The 19800-nt window shown below is 53.0% G+C and overlaps 1 protein-coding gene and 1 non-coding gene across 3 annotated transcripts in view; both read right to left on the bottom strand.

The window, feature by feature from the left end:
* The window catches only part of KIAA0513 (KIAA0513 ortholog), a 59279-nt gene that overhangs the window by 15700 nt on the left and 23779 nt on the right, over positions 1–19800 (bottom strand). For both annotated transcript variants that reach the window (XM_060288415.1, XM_060288416.1), the window contains exons 2-4: positions 5819–6322; positions 3679–3778; positions 2820–2893 (exon numbers count right to left, since the gene is read on the bottom strand). In XM_060288415.1, the coding sequence (XP_060144398.1) occupies positions 2820–2893; positions 3679–3778; positions 5819–6153 (509 nt within the window). In that variant the 5' untranslated portion in view covers positions 6154–6322. The remainder of the gene's footprint in view (positions 1–2819; positions 2894–3678; positions 3779–5818; positions 6323–19800) is intronic.
* Positions 18274–18346, bottom strand: TRNAG-ACC (transfer RNA glycine (anticodon ACC)). The gene has a single exon. It is a non-coding gene; the product is annotated as a tRNA-Gly (tRNA).

Here is a 19800-nt window from a genome sequence, read left to right as displayed (position 1 = left end):
GAGCGGGTCCGATTTAGGGCACTAAGGCGCTCACCATCCACCCGCCTGGCTTCCTTCACTTTCAAGGTGGAATAGCCAGGGCCCTACCCCAAGGAGCAGACCCGGAACTGGAGGTCGGGCCTCAGGTCTCAGGCTTAAACCGTTGGCCCCGTCCAGCCCCTACTTCTCAGGAATGAGCAGTGGCTTAGATGATACCCACCCCCCCGATGTGGGCAGCAGCAGAGTCCCCTGGCAGGGGGGAGTGGGGGAGGCCATGTGAAGATGTGGATTGCTGGGCCCACCCCGGAGTCTCTGGGTCAGCAGGTCTGGGGCAGGGCCTGAGAATGTGCATTTCTAACAAACCGCCTTGGGAAGCTGATGCTCTGAGGCTCCTGGCCCAGGGACAGCACCCTGAGAATGACTGGGAATATGAATACCTACGTACCCTACACCACTTGCTGAAAATCAAATTAAAGTATGACGCGCCAGAACCTTTGCTATGCTAAACAATATCCTACAAATATAAAGGATTATATTAATACTTACTATATTATATCACACTTACTATATTGAGAGTATGAGATATACATGGATCCATTCAATTTAGCAAACAAAAAGGGGGGAAACACTTCAAAAAGAGGGTCTGTCTGCCACTAAGAATTCGTACTGTTACAGTGGCAAAAGCTACGGTGATGTGCACTGTGGCGCTGCAAATTAGAGAAGAAAATGAGGAGTCAGCTAAATGCCCATCGACAGGGCAGGAGCCAAATTAATTATGGAGCATGTGTACGTTCATGTGTTAGAACACCTCACAGCTGTTACAGACGCAGCATTGAGTGCACACGCACAGTACTGCCTTTTTATTTGCGGTGCGCGGGCCTCCCACTGCTGTGGCCTCTCCCGTTGCGGAGTAACAGGCTCTGGACGCGCAGGCCCAGCGGTCATGGCTCACGGGCCCAGCTGCTCCGCGGCATGTGACGCGCAGGCTCAGTGGCCATGGCTCACGGGCCCAGCCGCTCCGTGGCATGCGGGATCTTCCCGGACCGGGGCACGAACCCATGTCCCCTGCATCGGCAGGCGGACTCTCAACCACTGCGCCACCAGGGAAGCCCAGTACTGCATTTTTAGAAAAAATATCTATTTGCTGGTATGTGCTTTATTAAGACGGTTATCACTGAGAGATGGACGAAAAGTGAGAGAAGAGAGTGTGAAAGAACACCTCCTTTCCGTCTTAGGCTTCTGTGCCTCTCCATCCTGTTCCCTCACGTACTTTCCTTTCCTGTTTAGTTTTTCACCTTGGACTAGTGTTACTTAAAGAAAGAAAATCAACAGAAATTATCTAGATGTGGGATGAGGGTCATTTTTGTTTATCTTTTTGACATAAAAATAATAAATCTAAAAAACTAAACTTCTGTAAGTTCTTTTTTTTTTTTTTTTTTTTTGCAACCACATAAACAAATATACGCTCACAGACAAAGTAATGAAAGATTCTGTGTTTTGGCAGGGTTGGAACTTGAGGTTAACTACACCCCCCCCCCCCCCACCTACCAGTTTGCTTACTTAAGGAAAAACTGGAAGAAAAATTGAGAGTTAGATAAGCACGTTACCATGCAGACAGGCACCATCTACACAAAACACAGGTTCCTGAAAATTATGGATGCAAACGTCTCGAGGTCAAAGGGTCTTTGGGGCAGGAGACCACACTGACCCCCGACCCCCTGGGGCTCTTTTACTGAAGCTCCCGAGGCAAGCAAGCGTGGGCCCTTGGCTACCTCAGTGAGGGCCTCTCGTCCCTCCACCCACACTAGCTCCCAGACCCAGATCCCCGCCCCCACCCCTGGGGAGCACACCCTGATCTTGGGACATTCTGAGAGCAAGTGCAGGAAAAAACAGGGGCTCCTCTCTTTTGGCCATTTTCCTCTAGTACATGCCCCGTGTGCATGGGGGACAGAGAAAGTTGGGGAGACACCGAGACAGGGAATTAAAGTCAAGAGAGCAGCTACATTTCTGTTGGGAGAAGAAGGGGAAGGGACAGGAAAGGAGGAGTTTTCAGGCCTGGAAGGACACAGCGACACAGAGGAGTGGCCACGGCCTAAGCCAGGGGACCAGGACCTGCTCTGAGGCCACACTGAGGTGAGGGGGGAAAGCGGGCTCAACCGAAGGCCAGATCAGGGTCAGAGCTTCCCTCCCTGCCCCACGCAGTTCCCCCACCCACACGATCCCCCAGGTAGACACGGCCGCTCCGGTTCACACTGCGGGGGGCGCGTGCGGCTCTGATGCACGACAGGATGTAGGAAGAGGGTCAGGAGTCCTAGAGCCGTGCGCGGGCCTTAGCAGGAGCCCCTCAAGGCAGGTGGCCGGCCCCCCCCCGGCCACACGGAGGTGGGGGGCCCTTCTCCCCAGCCCACGCTGTCCTCGGCGATAAAAGGCCCCAGTGGTGCCTCATTAGACCTCAGGGCAGCGATGCCACCCAACCATCTCATTAGTGGGCGGTGACCCGGTTTAGAGTACTTCACCACAGGAAATCCAGAGAACCCCAGACCTCAGCTGGAGGAGGGCAGGGCCGCTGTGTAATCACAGCCTGTCCCGGGGCCCGCTGCTGTCAGGTGGGGACCGCTCACTCCCCGCCGCCCCCCCCCACCCGTGAGATACTGGATACTGGTCACGACTTCCAGACAATGCTGCCGCCGCGGGGGAAGGGAGGTGGTGGGGGAGGGGGAGCAATTGAGCTGATGACGCATGCGGCTGGTTCTCACGACTGGGGTCTCCCAGGTGGGGAGGGAGGGAGGGAGGGAGGACGAGAGGTCAGGACGGAGGCGCTAAGCCGCAGCATCACTTACTCAAATAGGACCACCGCGAAGGACTGCACCAGGCGGTAGAAGGTGGCCTCCGAGACGCACTTGGAGTTGCAGCGCTGTCCGGGAAGAGGGCAGCCGCGTCAGGCGGCCGCTGGCGGAGGTGCACCCAGCTCAGAGGGGCTGCGTGCTCACCCCGCCCAGCATCTCTAAACACAGCTGGGGCTCGAGCCCAGGACAGGCCCTGCTACCCAGAGACCGGGACCCAGCAGAGGGCTGCCCCACCCCCGACCATCACTCAGGTGTTTCCTGCGTCTCCTTGTGAGACTTTTAAAACCAGGAGCTTCGCGCGCTCACCCTCGTGTGGGAAACTACAGAGGGATGGGACCCCAAGATGACAACGCTGGCTGTTTTCTGGGTGGGTGAGGTATGGGCAGTTTCTCTGTTTTTGCTTATCTGTATTTTCTAATTTTTCTTGGAAGAATAAATTATTTGTGACCAAAAAATACTTTAAAAACGAAGAACTTAATCCACTTTACAGGAAAAAAATAAAAAGAACCTACTGGCTGTTTTTAAAACTTACTGTTTATCTGAGCTTACATACATGGCTGTCATTCTCTTGAATATTTTATCTTTACAAAAATGGAATATTGTAGGTTATTTAATAAAAACATGTGTGGACATAGCCCATGTGCTGGTCTTTAAAAAAGCGAACTTTTCTGGAATTTCATGAGGTTGACAGCCCAGCATTCCTTTCTAGTGGGGCATCTTCCACTATTCTAATTAGACTTTATAACATCTCTAGACGAGCTTTACTCTTTTTCCGGTGGGATCGTTTTCCTCAACTCCCTTCTCCAGAGCGGGTGGGCTGCCCCACACCACAGCCCCGCGTCACCCCTCTTACCTGGGCGCTCACGTACCGGGCAAACCATTCCCGGCCTTTTCCGTTCTCACTGCTGCAGTACTCTCCGAACTTGGCTTTCTCCTCCTGGTCCAAGTCCTCCCTGGAAAAGAGGGCAAAGGGAAAAGACAGGAAAGCTTTAATCCTCTGCAACGAAAATGGCTACAGTAGGGAAATAGGAAGGAGAGGAACTCCTAGGTGCTGTCGGCCCTCGGCATCCGCACCACGGAACCCCGACGGTAACTCGCCCCCGCCAAGTGCGGACGCTCATCTCAGCCTCCGGGCAACCCCGAGAGGAAACACTATTACTTCTGTTTCCAGGATGAGAAGCCCGGCTCGGAGGATCACACACAGCTGGGGAGTGGCAGGTGGGAGCCCCATCCAGACCTCCTGGCTCCAAAGCCCACGTGCATTCCCCCGACCTCCTGCCTCAGTGAGGTCTGGGTACTCACAAGGGTCCCATAACTCTCCGAGGGCTTGGCTCTCCAGCTCATCCAACCGCCCCCCATCTTTGCTGCTGAGGTCGGCACGGAGCCATCGACTGGATTCAAGAATTCCTAATGTGCTCAGTCTCAGCAGCCCACTGGGGCCAAGAAACACAAGAGGTCTGACGCCACCTCCAGCCGTCAGAAGCAGGGCATGGTTGCTTATTCCTCTGCACTTCGGAAGAGCCGGTCTGCTCTCTGACTCTCCACGGCTCCGTGTGAGGGGTGAAGATCGGGGGACCCCAGGCCTGGGGGTCACCCCCGCCAGGGTGGACAAAATGCTCACCTGATCTCAAACCACTTCCAATCATGTTCGTGGGGGGGGGGCCAGTACTCTACCCCAAATGTAACGACTAAAAGGGGGAAGCAGGAGGCTGAGGATCCACTGGCTTCTGCAGTTTCATTCATTTAAGGTTTTATAGAAAACATCTTGGTCTCACTTATCCCAAGCACCGACACCAGATGAAATGTGAGAATTTGCCGGGCGTTTGCAGGGCGTTGTGGAAGGCCCCTAAAGAGGCATCTGACTCACCTGTCCACGTTCCATGTCGCCGACTGCCTGTCACAGATCTAGACTGGCCTTCCTGGCACATTAGTGAGCTTCTGGGCTTTCTCCCCTTTGCGTGAACTGGGTGTACTCAGAAAAAGCTGACTAATTTCGGTGTCAGTCAAACAAAATGAGTAGGAAGCCACATCTACCGCTCTCCCAGAATGCATTCAAAATCAAACATAAAAGCAGTCTGGGGACAGTCAAATATTAGGATCCTAGAACTCCTCCCCCTTCTAACTGCAGAGAAGACGGGGGCACACCTGGAAAAGGTGGAAAGCAACCTTGCCAGTTAACAAACCAGGGGCCTAAACCTCAGCAGGGAGGAACATCCTCGGTGCGTGGCGTCAACAGGCAGAAATTCTTCTTATGCTTTAACGACATGGGAAAAGGGTCCCTTCAGCCAGAGCCCCTCAGGCCGCAATGAGTGCACGGGTAGAGGCCTCACTGAAATGCAGACGCTGACTCAGTGGGTCAGGTGGGGCTCACGACCCTGCATTTCTCGGCCCCCCCCACCCCGCGATGCTGATGCTGCGGGTCCCAGAGACGATCCGAGGGGCAGGACCGCCAGCATTTCGCGCACCGCTGTGAACGATGCAAGACCGGCCGTCAAGGCCTGAGGCCTGAACCGAGTTGGCGGCGTGCTCCCCTTTCCGCTGCTGAGACGGCCACAGCCGTGAGTCCGATTCCCGGCCCCTCGGCCTCCGCTCTCACTCCAGGCCCCACCTGTGCTACCACTGTCACTGCTCGTTGTCTGCACTGTCAAGAACCACCAACGCCAGGCCAGAAAGAGGTGCGAGGGTGGGTCCCCATCCTAGCAGCTGCTTAAGGCTCAGCTGCCCGAAAGCGTCCCAAGGGCTGCGGGTAACTGAAACCTCCTGGCCTTGTACTGCCCCTAAGTCACTACCAGCTAACAACCACCTCTGAAGGCGTGCCCATGGGGGCTCACCTGAGGTGCCGCGGGAGCAAAGCCAGGGCCCTGAGCGGAGGGAAGGAGTGGCAGAAGCTCCCCAAGGGGGCCTACGTGCACTGGGGTGGGGCGGAGACGCGAGGGGCCCAGCAGCTTGTGAGGCCTGGAACCCTGGCCGGTGGCGCCCTGCGAGGGGCTCACCCTCCGGAGAAGATCTTCTCCACGTAGCCGCGCATGAACTCCCGGAGCTCCAGCAGCTCCGCATCCTTGGCCGAGTCGGTGCTCTGGTTGGAGGAGAAGGACTCGCTGGAAGAGCAGCGGCGGCACTGGCCCCAGGACGGGTGCGAAGGCGACTCGCCCATGTCGTTCTCGCTGTCGGCCGACTCTGTGGTCTCACTCTCCGACGCGCCCTCGCCCGGGGAGCTGTCCCCGTCCTGCAGCTTTGGGGACAGCATCTCCAGGGGCGAGGAGGTGGATGGCTTGGCCCCGGCCCCGAAGTCAATCAGCGAGCCCACGGGGACCTCGGGGGCCTCCATGGCTCGGGGGGGTGGAGGGCACTGCCGGCAAGGATGCCAGGTGGGGGCTGGTGAGCGAGGTTCCCAGGTGCGTCAGCGGGAGCCTGAGGCTGAGCGCACGTGAGCTGCTTGGGAGCCGCTGGCCACCGGGACTGAGTCCTCTGGGGCGGCCCACGGGGCCCTAAGGCATCTGGAATGGAAGCAGAGACACGTCATCATCACCACGAGAGCTTCTCTTCGTATAACGGGAAAGAATTAGGGCACGAATGCCCTGTAAGAGGCTCCAAACTTCCAGAATTTGGGCCACCTGTCTGCTGACGTCATCTTCCTACTGCCCATATGGTGGGCAAACAATGAACAAACACACACCATCCGTCAGGATTTCTCCGAACTAAGCAAGGAGACCTCGAGGGGGCTGCACCCCCCGGCCCTCTCCCGCCTCTGGCCGACCAGGCTGAGGCCAGTCAGAACAGAAATCACCGCAGATGGCCGTCTGCCGCCCACTCCTGCTGGGTCACCAACCACTGAAGACGGTGTCGTCAGGCACACGCTAAGCGCACGAGTCTCCAAGGCCCACGTCTCTTCCTTCCCGGGTTCCTTTCTTAGCATTTTCCCACTCAAGACCCAGCACCTTCCTGGCTGTCGGATATATGTCCCCTCTCATCATCCCCCTAAACCCTCCCGTGGTTTCTTTCTTTTCTTTTCTTTTTTAAGCACCTCACCAGACACAAGATCTGCTGGCACATTTTAAAAAAAGATTTTCATTGTTTTTTGGCCGCACCGCGCGGCATGCGGGATCTTGGTTCCCCAGCCAGGGGCTGAACCCGCGCCCCCTGCAGTCGTAGCGCGGAGTCTTAACCACTGGATGGCCAGGGAAGTCCCTCCCTCTGATGGTTTCTAAGCAGCATTTGCCGAAGGACCCACCTCCTCCTCCCTGCCCCCTCCCTGCACTACGGCCACACTGGGCAACGGCATCCACCTCTGGTGTCTGTTCCTCCGCCCCTGAAGCTGGACGGTCCTCTCCCTTCTCCCCCATCTTCCTCCCTCAGCCCCAACCGCAGTTCTGTTCATCCCTCGAGGCCCGGCTTAGTGCCCTCTCTTCCGAGAAGCTCCACTCAAACCCTGTGCAAACTATTTACTGATTCCTGTGTGGCCCCCCTGGCATTTTACTTACACTCATTTCTAAGTCTGCTTGTTTCACAGGTAGATGTGGGCATTTCTGTTTATCCCACTGAAGTACAATCCCCTGAGGGTTGGACCATGCCCCAGCCACCTTGGTAGCCATGCGAGTGCCCAGCACAGAGTCCTAACTAAGTGTCCACTGGACGTTTGCTGAATGGATGACCAGACCTGACCATGAACACGCGCTAAGGGTCGGGAAGTCAACGGTGTAGGCAGAGCTGGGATTAGGATCTTGGCTTCTAAACCAGTCTCCTGCTGGTCAGTTCAGGGGTCACCTGCCAATTCTGGGGCTCCCTCCCCCATGACGATGGGCAGACAGCTAAGCAGTAAGTTAAAGCCCTCCTGATGTAAGAATCCAACTTGATCCTGGGCACTGTCCCTATCCTCCACCTCTACAGACCCCAAATATCTAGGACAACACCTGGCAGACAGGTGGCTGCCGATACTGCAAAACTAATGCATCTTCTGAGGGTAATTCAATATCAAAGCTGCGTTCACTGCCCGTTAAGAGCTTCATGATCACAAATCGATTACGGGCTCCTCCAAATTCCCCAGCCCGGGATATTTTTAGATGCCCTGAGTCGGAAGGATGGAATGGCTGGCTCCGTGTCACTGGAGTGGCAACCGCCCCCCTTCGGAGAGTCCTACAAAGCCCGCCTTGGTCCAAAACAGAGACGCATACACCTCAGCTCAAAAGAACTTTCTGGGCCAGGAGAGCAACAGGGAGTCTTAGGAGCTCAGGTGGCAACACAGACTAAGGAGTCTTGGGCCAGGGCCAGGGTAGCCCTGGCCCCTTCTCGCCAGCAGGGCCGGTGAGCTGTGGTCTCTGCTCTCTGGGCCAGAGTCCCCGTCAGACACTGAGGTCAGGTTAGATCTCTAAGGTCCTTCTGGCAACCACACTCACAGACTCTCCAAAGAACAGAAAATGACACCTATAATGACTCACCGGATATTAAAAATGGAAAATCACACACTAGGAAAATGTTTGCAGCCACTATGATAGGAAAATTGAGTTAATCATATCTGTATGATAAATTCACCCAAATCCAACTAAAAATCTATATTCTAATAGATACACAAACTACTCAAATAGGCATGGCACACAAGAGGAAGTATTATTATTAAGTGCTTAGGCAATTCTTCAACCCATACTAATAACCGCACGTATAGATAGGCAAATCAAAACAATTAGGTACCTGCTTATACTACAAAATAAGCAAAAATTTGAAAATTATAACCCAAAAGCAGATGAGATTAAGATAAAACTAATATTCTCAAACAATCCCGGCAATAGGGATAAATAAGACTTTAGAAAGCAATTTCTATAATTCTTATTTTTCTCTCCTCTGATCCAAGAATTCAAATGCTTGGAATTTATTCTGAGAAGATAATTCCAAACAGTCAAGAACAGTTATGTGGAGAAAAATGCTCGCACAACATTAGTTATCGTCCTGAAAAATAGGGGAAAAAAATCTAAATATAGTGAAGTGGCAAATATATTCTAACAACTTGATGTAATGGTAATCAGCGTATGATGCAATTCGAAAAATGCTCACTTTATAGTTAAACCAATATTCCACAATCAACAAATACTCACTGAATCCTATTGCAGGCCAACCTCTTGTTTTGGGTGCTAGAAATACTGAAGTGAGTGCATTTTAATTGTACTATAATTACAATCACGTATACACGTGAAAAAGGACTGAAAAAGGAGATAGAAATGTATTACAGGGCTGGCACCAAGATAACCGCCCCTTTTTATTTTATTATCATTAAGAGTGGAGTTTACAAATCAATAAAAATTCAGAGGAAAAGGAAACAAGTTACTGTATCTTGCAACATTTCAGGTGGTTGGTCTGAAGGGCGGCATTTATTTGCCAAAGCAGAACTTGACAGCACAGGAGGGGCAAGGTCAGACCCAATGGTTACGGCTATTTCTGGCCCGGCCCAAGGCGCTCTCCCAGCGCCTTTCTAGCTTGGAAATTCGGGGAGTGCATGAGTCATCCTTTCCCAGAAGCCTCCTCTGTGGGCTCAGGAAGGAGCAGACAAGGTGAGGGGCCTGGCCCTGCAGGAGAGGAAGCAAAATTGACGGGGGGCCCAGTCCTGGGCGCCATGTGGGCAGCGTGGGCTGCAGAGTGCAGGTCCCTCTGCCCGGGATCTCATCTCTCAGCCAACCTTGCTCCCGGAGCTGAGATGCAGGTGAAGTGGCCACTTATGCTAAGGGCCTTGGAAGTGACCCCAACCTCTTTCTCCAGGAAGGAAACATAATTACGGGCCTCTGTCCAGGACAAGGTGATGGTCACTCTCAAGACACCAGGATCACACACCTCACTCGACTACCTGTGCTCTCCTAGCTGCAGAACACAGAGGAAGTGGGCCCAGTGGGGACTGACTGCACTGTCCCCGAGGAGGGCCAGCCAGCGGCTGCCACTCAGGATCGTGGGCCCAGCGGGATCAGATCTAAAGAGCTTTCTATAAAAGTGCTGAAATCCACCTCATGAAATCTTCCACGTCTTCAACACTGGCAACTAATCTAAATTTATTTCAAAACCCATCATGGACCAAAGAGAACGTGTCTGCAGATTGCACTCAATCCCTCTGCTCTGTCCTGTGTACAAGGAGGTCCCCAGACCCACTGCAGGGCCACAGGCTCTGAGACTCAGGGTTTTAAATCACAGCGGAATCTCTGCAGACAGCGTGGATGTTTAAAATGCTTTCTACAGACTTGCAGCCAAACAGACCTCCCTGCAACCGCATCTTTACAATTCACCTCTTGGGCCCTATGGCAGAAGCTTCTACCCATCAAATTAGGCTAAAATTCTAAGTCAGCCCACGTCTCTGAGCGCTGAGAGGGGGCTTCTTCGGACTGGGGGTCAGGGAGGTAGATATGTGAGCTGAGATGGAGGGGGGCTGGGCCAGCCGAGAAGGCTCGAGAAGGCTGGAGAAGGCTGTCTTCTGAGCAGAGGACAGGGGTCTGGGTGGAGGAACAGCCCACACAGAGGCCCTCGGCAGCCATGACTTTGGAAAGTTCAGGAACTGGGAAGGCTGAGGAGGGAGGAGGTTGGCAAGGGGGGCCAGGTGAGACACTAGGAGCCTCGACTGGGTTCTCAGGGTGATGGGCAGGCAGCCGTGGCAGCAGTTTGGAGAAGAGAACGAGCGCAAGGGGGCCAGGGGAGGTGGTCCCGGCGGGCGCATTCGGGGGGAGGTTTCCTGACCTCCTGCCCCGCCTCCCGCCCACATCCCCGCGCCACGTGGCCCCAGCTGCGGCAGGAAGTCGGAAGGAGATTGCCGTCTGTGGCTGCTGCGCCACATCCTCAGGGGCTTTGCTCAAACCCTGATTTCCCCAGCCCCCGGCGTGCCCAGACTGAGCCCTCCTCCAGCAGGCTGACCTTGGGCAATCACACAGGCTCCCGGGGCCGGGGGAGGCTCCGGAACCTTCTGGAACTCTGCCTCTGCCATCCGTCTCAGGCAGCTCCCTCTCCTTTACTGTCCCAGAGCCAACAGACGTGCTGCTCCTCCCACCAAAAGAAGAGACGGCAAGGCTCAATGGACCAGCACAGCCCACACGCTGGCTCAGGCTCCCTCCACCCCACCCGCCCCTCCTTTCACAGCATCAGAGAATCCAGGTGGGGGTGGGGAAGCAGGAGGCCCCCCCCCCCCCCCCCCCCCGCACACAGCTAGGAAGTGACGGGGCCCAGAGTCAAAACTCAGGTGAACGCCGAGCCCAGGCTCTCAAGTCACCACGTGGGCCCTGCAGCAGCCTCTCTGATGCTCTCCTGCGGGTGCGTCTCTAGAAGCGGAGCTGAGGGTCAGAGCCCTGCACAGCAGCGAGGCTCTGCTGGGGCTGCCGAATCGCCTTCCCCAGTCTGTGCTGTGTGCTAGAACAGGGGTCCCCAGCCCCCGGGCCATGGACCAGTATCGGGCCGCGGCCTGTTAGGAACCAGGCCGCACTGCAGGAGGTGAGCGGCGGGTGGGAGGGCGAAGCTTCATCTGCGGCTCCCCGTCGCTCGCGCTACCGCCTGAACCATCGCCCCCGCCCCCGGCCCCCAGTCCGTGGAAAAATGGCCTTCCACGAAACCGGTCCCTGGTGCCAAAAAGGCTGGGGACCGCTGGCCTAGAAGGCAAGCCCGGGCCACGCCCAACAAACACCTTCCCTGCCGCTGGAGCCGAGAACCTGATGTAGGGCTTCACACACATCCGTCAGATGGATTCTCCCCAGCACCAAGTCAAGCTTGTGGAGACTATTTTCTTTTCCCTTTATCGTAAATGTATCGTTAGAGAAAGATTTGGAAATAGAAGAGGGAGAAAAAGCTCCTGGTCCCACCAGGCCGACAAAATCCCATCTCCATTCTCGTGGATGCCCTTCTGGTCTTGGTCAAAAGGCAAACCCTTTTTTTTTTTTACCATTTCAATGGCGAGAGAAATTCGGGTGTTTATTTGGCACCTAGCTAGTGGCTGTCCCTCTCGTGACAGCTACAAACCTGCAGGGGACCCCAGTGGAGAGGGTCTGCTCTGCTCTCCCGAGGTGTGTTTTACTTCAAATGGACCTGACAGAAGGTCGACAGGCCGTCTGCGTTTGGCTGCAGGGAGGAGGGGAGACAAGTGAACTTGATCGATGATTAGATTACTGTTAGCTGTTTCGGTTCAGCTATGAGAGGACTTATAATGCACGGTTTCCAGGAAAACTGTGCCTCACTGGAATAGCTGGAGGAGAGGAGAGGGAGAGGAAATAAGGGAGACCTTTCAACCCGCTGCTGCTTCCTTCGCCCTGTAGAGACTGCTGAGGACACGATGGATGGACTGCAAACCTCAAGGTTCTGCAGAGCCCTCCTCCCCTCCCCATGCGCCCGCCTGTGCCCTGGCAGGGTCCCAGCAGCACGGGGTGCCGGTACCACTTCCACACCTCCCCGGCCTGCCACAAACAATCAGCCTCACAGCGCACAGGCTCTTCCTGCGCCTCCGTCCGCATCTGTTCCCCGGGCACCCCTCCTGCTCATAGGTCACAGGTCACAGAGAGACCCTGTGGGCTGGCCAGGGAGGCAGGGCTGAGGAGAGACCCCAGGTGGACTGCAGCCACAACTGAGGCTCGTGGAAACCCGCTTCCTGTCGCTCAGAACCTCTCCTGCAGCGAGACCCCAACAAGGACCTCCGTTTGCCTCTGCCAGGGGCTGGTCACAGCGCAGCCCTACAGATGGATAAATCCGCTCAGCGCTTTCTGGCTGGGTGATAACTGACACTGCCTTGGAATCAGGAAGAAATGTGGCACTACTTGGGGCTAGGAGACAAGAGTCATTCCGAAGAATGAATACGTGTCGAGTAAGAAGTGTCAGCATGCTTTCAGATGTCAGTGTGTTCGCGCAACTGTTCAGACGTAGATTTATGTCCAGTCAATGTGGATCTAGGGCAACCTCAGGCCAGTGGAATCGAAACCCATTATTGCAGTCGGGCAACGAATGTAGTGGAGCTTCCTGGCAGCCAAAGCAAAAATGGGAATCACACCGGGTCACAAATTCTTTTCATTCCGACAAACTCATCTGTATGTGAACTTTATCCAAATACCGAACTTAAACCTCAATTTGTCAAGAAGATCGTCACATGAAAAGACACTGATTATTACAGTGGAAGTCTCTAACAGGTTCTGTAAAAGATACAGAGATGCTGAAACATACATTTTTTAAATGGCTCTCCAAAAATCTGAAAGCACATGTCACATGCATTTGGAGCAGGTATTTGTCGGTTGGAGCACGCTACTGGGTGAAGGTAAGATCTCCTCGGTGGCGCAGGGATGCAGCGTCACAGACCTGGAGACGTCATAGTTAATAATATGCCCATGAGGGTCCCTCTCCCTCAAACATCAGACGTCCCCCAGGGCTCTGGCAAGCACCAATCGCCACCATTCACGGCAGAATTCTCTGAAGAGCACTTGCGCCAACATTCCGATTTGGTGATCGAAACAGAACTAGAGCTGGAGGGGTGCAGGGAAGGGGCGACCCCAAAGCCCTGCTTGAGGCACCAGCTCCAGGGGTTTATTCGGGATCAGAGCCCACACTGGTTAAGGAGGGGGGAACCGAGCAGCTGGTGAGGAATCACAACCCACAGCCTCCGCAGGGAGTCTCCGAGCCATGATCTCTCATCCTCAAGGAAGGAGGGAGGACGGGTGGGGGAGGGAGAGGGACATACGTAACCTGGTTTCAAAAGGGAATGAGCTCTAGAGCCTCACTCGCACGCGTGTGTGTGTGTGTGTGTGAGTGTGTGTGAGTCTTACAGACCCGCCAATCAAGGGAACACAGTGGAAACAGCACAAGGGCTTTAGCAAGATACTAGACAAACGCATTACAGCTCTGAGGACAAAACAGAAAAATGTGGCCTGAATGCTGTGTAATTAGGTGGTTTCATCCATACTGTATCTCGTTATCCTAAAATGCACTTTTCTGGCACTTTAAGACCTCTGAAATCAGATGTGTCTGAGCGTCGCTCCCAGCCAGGCCCGCTGGGATACAGCTGTCATTGTCCAGAGACAGGAGTAGAGCCTCTTCTACTCTTTAATTTTAAAAATCAATTCAAAACACATAAATTGTAGTCACATCACTCAAAGTGAATCAATTCCCACACAGTGGACTCCCCCCTAAATCCACCACCCACCTCAGGGAATAGAACACGACAAGCCCCCACCTCGTCCCCCTCCCCCGAGCTCCCCTCCTCCCCAAAGGGAAGTGGACCCGTAAAGGGCACGCAGATGGCAGAGAGGATGGTACGTTACAGAAACCCATGCACTTCAACGGCTCTGAGGCAACTGCAGAACAGGCCTCCGAATGTGAGGAAGCTTTAGAAGCCCTTTAACCAACTTATTTTCCTTATATTTTCCTCTTTATTATGGACAAGAGGGATGCTTCATAATAATCTATGCCCAAGTCATTCTATAGGCATTCTTACAAGAAAGACACAATAAGATTCTAGGGACAAGAGAGCATTATGTCATAGTTTAAATGGCAGTGCCGCATCTTAATTCCTTGTGCGTAAAATAGTGGTGAATCTTACAACTGACGGGGTCTTCAATCTGAAGAAAGACGGTGGTTGAACCCCTCCCCCAGCGTCAACTTGGAAAGATGTCTCTACCGCTCATGGGCTAAGGACTCCAGCCCGGCTCTATCCTACCCCTTCATTAATTACTCAGACTTGAGGGCAGTCACATGTTGGTGGAGAACGTGGGGAGCCGAAAGCCGGAGGGAAAGTTAACTCAGAGAACGACACAGTCGGGACCCAAAAGATTCCGGCAGACTCAGGGAGGCTGAGTCTAAAAGATGCCCCTGGACGGGGAATGTGGTCATTCGCTGGGCACCAGCCAAGTGCCTTCCACGTGCCAGGCCTGCTGTGGGAGCAAAGAGATGGTGACAGCGTGGCCTCTGTCTCTGAATAACTCATAAATCATTAGCGAGGGAGTCTGACCTCCTGACTCAAAGTTTCACAAGTCCAATGTCGAGAGGCAGCTCGTTCTCGGGCGGCACACGTGCCACATGAGTCAATGGGTGTGAGGCCGACAATAACAACAGACTCGAAACTGACCTTGGGCTGCCCTGACAGAAGCACCTGACCCGAAAGAGGAGAGACGGTTTCACTCACCTCTGCTTCCGCCCGTCAGGCCGCTCCTGGACCATTCTGTCCAACCCCACCCCTTGGAAGGAGTAACCAGCTCCTCTTAGGGCAGCAAATCTCAGTAAACATGTCTGGGGACCCAGGCCTTGCTGTCCCCAGCCGTTAAGCCCAAAGCGGCTCGGCAGGATCCATCATTTTGGAAAACGTAATAAACTGGCACAAGTATTTTAATTTAATAAATGTTTGGAAGACGTGTAAAAAAGCAGAGAGCATCCCCCAACCTGAGAAGAAAAACAAAAGCCCACTGGATAACCGTGTCACATGAGCAATGGTGAGAAAGTCGAGGGGATTTACTGAGGGGTAAGTAACTTGGGAAACAAGACAGTGAATTCAGGGACTTCCCTGGCAGGCCAGTGGTTAAAACTCCACGCTTTCAACGTGGGAGGGTCGCGGGTTCGATCCCTGGTCGGGGAACTAAGATCCCACATGCTGCGTGGCCACACACACACACAAAAAGACAGCGGATTCAAATCTGTGAGGAGTGGCTATGTGACCAAGGGACTAGGTTGTCCTCCATACTTCCAGAAGGGAGAACAGAGTCCCAGCAAGGCAGCCGTCTCCACCAGCCCCGGGAGTGGTCCCTCAAGAGTCTCCTTTCTAAATGGGAAGCCGGAAGCAGAAGGTGTTAGCACGCTGTTAGCGGGAAATGCTGCTGGACCTCTAGGGTTTCATGCCAATTCCATCCGGAGATAACATTTTATGACACTTAAGGCAGGTTTTTCTCCGCTGCAGCTGTCGTAATGGTTATATCCAAGATAACTCTTATTTTATGACCTCCAGGAAAAAGGAAAGGTCTAAAATATTCACAGTTCACAGGAAAAAGAGATAAGGGGCCATCTGCTGGTTCCCGCACACCTGACCTCACTGGGTCCCTATTAAAACCACCACGACGGGCCAGGCACTGTGCTAAGCGTGGGGAAAAGGGCCGTGGAAGAGACAAGTTCCCTACAGTCTAGTGACTCTGCCTGCCTAGGTTCAGCAACAGTGCACACGGCTCCAGAGCAAATCCTTTTTCACCACCACACTGCCCGAATCAGAAGGGTCCAGGAATTCAACGAGCCCCAACTGGATTAGGGAGGAAGGAAAGGGTACACTATGATTACAAACCCACAGGTCCTCCCCAGTCTGAGACTTTGAAATTTCTTAGTTTTTCCAAAGTTGCTCGAAGTCTCAAGTCGCCTCCCACCAGGGTGTGGATGTACCTTACGCACTTTACTCATGTTTAATTCATCCCAGGTAGTTCTTCAATGAATTGGCGAGCCCGCTAGTTTAAGGCCACAAGGAGGAATTTGGCGACAGGGGTTTCCCATTAATTCTCACCACTGACTTACCGAGGTGGTTGCATTATAACCAAATGTTCGAATTTACTAGGCACATCCCTCCCTCTGTGAGCAGCTGCACTGCTTTAGTAGGAGAAGGACAGAGCTGGCGATTCAGTGACAGCCGGATTCGATCTGGATACAGACGGCCTTGGCCTTCCATCCTTTTGGGTAACGTGGCAAAATAACTGCATACTTCCCCCACCCCTGGCACGAAGACAGCCGCGCTCCCTCGGATTAGGATAGGCTCCCTAAAAGCTCTGAAACTTGGTCCTTCTCCTAGAACCCAAGGCGGGTGAGGGATGGAACTGAACAACATCTAGTCTCTTTGGGGTTGGTGCTTTGCTCCACTGGCCCAGCTCGGGGCCAAAACGAAGAGCCGTGCAAACGGACATCTGTGCCTCCGTGGGAGGGAAGGCTCTGGGCAAATCCTCCTGGATGTGGGATCACCTGGAGGCCGCAGTAAGCACTCCGCTTGAAACCCGCTGGTGTCCGTCACCAGTTAGCTTCATCTCTGGCTGCTGGTCAAGGAGCTCTGCCATCTGGAGCTGGTCAAGGCTGCCCACGCAGCTCTCCAATGGCCACATGCAGAGGGGATGCTGTTGTCATTCAAAAGCAACCTCACATAAGCATGGGCTGCTGGTTTCTTCAAGACAGAACTTCTGCATAATCAAGCTAGTTTCCTCCTTCCCTCTCTCTGACACACACTGGGCCTTTGCTAATGCCTTCTTCATTTCTCTATACACACCACCCACCTCCCTCTGGCTAAATCTCTTGGCACATACAAAACCTGCTCTGCAACATGGAGAAATCTGAAAATTGTGGTTGTGTCACACCGGTGCTTTCTCTAGGTCATCTGTGGTCTTTTGAAATCCTCCCTAATGTTGAAACATGTTTAAAAATATTTTTTAAGTCTATCTATTTAATTTATCCTAAGGAACTAACCCCCCAAATGGCCCCAAATACCTCTATGCAGCATGCTTTATAATAGCAAAAAAAGTGAAAATAAACTAAACGCTCAACAAGAAGAAAGTTATGTCAATTCTGCTACATTAATTCTGGCACTCCACTGAAATAGGACAGCAATAATGACAACATGGCATATTGTGAAAATACTTCTGTTAAATGAAAAAGACGTGGGAAATGAAAAACCGAGATGTAAATTTATATTCTCCCTGTAATTACAACTATGTAAAAATAATACAAGGCAACGCCACAGCTATCCTGTCTGCCTTACACTGTTGTCATAAGGATCAAATGAACTAATAAAACAAACCAGAGAAGAAGAAGGCAAATGGCTAAAGTACTGTACGAATTCTGAATGGGATTCATGTCAGGCACTGGAAGAATGTTCAGTACATGAATCGACAGGGCAATGGGGACTTTAAAGATCACATCAGTATCAGAGACCCTGGAGGAAACGGCCACTTCCGAAGTGCTGCCTTATGATTTTCAGATGGTTTTTGCTTTCATCTGTGTCAACACGTGGAGACTGAAATTCAGTGACACTTAACGGTATCTGCAGTCCTCTCATTCAGAAAATCTTTTAACAAAGCAAGAGTTATTCTTGCAATAAAGGCTTTGCTTTATTTGAGAGAGAGAGAGAGAGAGAGAGGATCTACTTTAAGAGGTTCTTTTTTTTTTTTTAATGTTTAATAGATCCTTTCCAGGGAGCAGATTTAGTTATTTATTAGGTTGCACCGGGTCTTAGTCGCGGCAGGCAGCCTCCTTTTTTTTTTTTTTTTTTTTTTCGCGGTACGCGGGCCTCTCACTGTTGTGGCCTCTCCCGTTGCGTCTGAGCACAGGCTCCGGACGCGCAGGCTCAGCGGCCATGGCTCACGGGCCCAGCTGCTCCGCGGCATGTGGGATCCTCCCGGACTGGGTCACGAATCCGCGTCCCCTGCATCGGCAGGTGGACTCTCAACCACTGCGCCACCAGGGAAGCCCTAGGTAGGCTCCTTAGTTGCAGCATGCATGTGGGATCTAGTTCCCTGACAGGGGCTCGAACCCTGGGCCCCTGCATTGGTAGTGCGGAGTCTTATCCACTGAGCCACCAGGGAAGTCCCCTAAGAGATTAATTCTTTATCAAGCCCAGATCGGATTCTGCAGCACGAGGCTATATACATTGGTGACCACCTGGATACAAATACCCAAATACGCTAGATGAAAGCCTCTTGAATCTCAGAGAGACCTTTCCCTGCTTCTCTATGTGTACATTTCCTGACACCCCCAACGGAGAGGAATAAAGCTCATTTGCTTACAGTAAACCATTCCCTTCAACCTGGCAACCTGAGTGGGTGAGAAGGAACCCCCTTCACACTGTGCAAGGCTAGATACGTAACGATGGGGTAAGGGAAGCTCAGGGAGAGGGTTCCTTCCATCAGTCCTTTACGTGATGCTGCAGGTCAGTTATTTCTGTTACCATCCACCCAATCCTTCAACTTTTACTCTTTTATTTTCCTCCTTCTCCACACGAGCCACAGTTCTCCTGCATCAGTGACATTCTGACTTCCTCATGTGTCCGTTTAACCTGGACTTTTTGTTGAACGTCTCTAAAACTCCCGTCTTCTGGCTTCCTCATGGTTCTGAGTGAGATGGAGTGAGCACACTCCGTCCTGTCTCACCCACTGAGTGTGGCTATAAAACGTGGGCAGAATGGACAGGGCAGCTATTGGAGGACTCTGGAAAGTAAACAGTAGCAGGCCGAGGAGGGAAGATCATCAGAATTTGCAGCACCCCCAACATGGTGGTGATCCTGCCACCTCCCCACTCCAGGACCGCCAGCCTGGACTGAATATGACCCAATATCCAGAAACAGGTATCAGCGGAGCTCCAGAAGGCTGGTCCTGGCTTGGGGAGCAGGGAAGCGGTTGTCTAATTCTCAGAGGCAGTGAGCCCAAACCCAGGGCTTTTCCTTTTCTGTGCTTCTGTCTTCTTGGAGCTCTCACGCCCCAGTCTCCCAGCAAATCCCCAGCAGCAGAGGGGTCCACAGATGCCTAAAACTTTGCGGGACGGAAGCCTCCTTTCCAATTGGAGGAGCTGAAGCAGGTGAAAACCCCACTGAATTTTTCTCTCTTGGTCCTTCTCTTGCTTAGTCACAGATGTGAGCTAAGTCCCAGGAAGAAGGTAGCAGAACAGGAGAAATAACGCCCCTGCTTTCTGGCTGAAGAACCAAACAGAAGGGGTCCCTGGAACTGGAAAGGACTGGGGAGACTGTGGAACAGGAGAAGCTCAGGAGAACAACCCCATAAAGTGTGTATGAGCCCCCGGGCTCAGTCCTGAGATGAGCATGTGTAGGTAGAACCCTAAACAGCATACTGTGGACTCTGGGTACTGAACTTCAGGAGAGAACCCTGCCAAGGTCCCACACTGGCCACGGAGTGACACGTAGGGGCAGATCTGAAAAGCACCATGAAGACTCTGAACACACAATTGATACTGAAACTCACAGAAGGCTGGTAGGGACTTAGAATCTGAACTCAAATTGGTTGAGTGTCTGCTACAACAAAGATGG

The sequence above is a fragment of the Globicephala melas genome, chromosome 19 (assembly GCF_963455315.2).
Source record: "Globicephala melas chromosome 19, mGloMel1.2, whole genome shotgun sequence".
Lineage (NCBI taxonomy): Eukaryota > Metazoa > Chordata > Mammalia > Artiodactyla > Delphinidae > Globicephala > Globicephala melas.
This window is presented reverse-complemented; position numbering and strand designations above follow the sequence as displayed.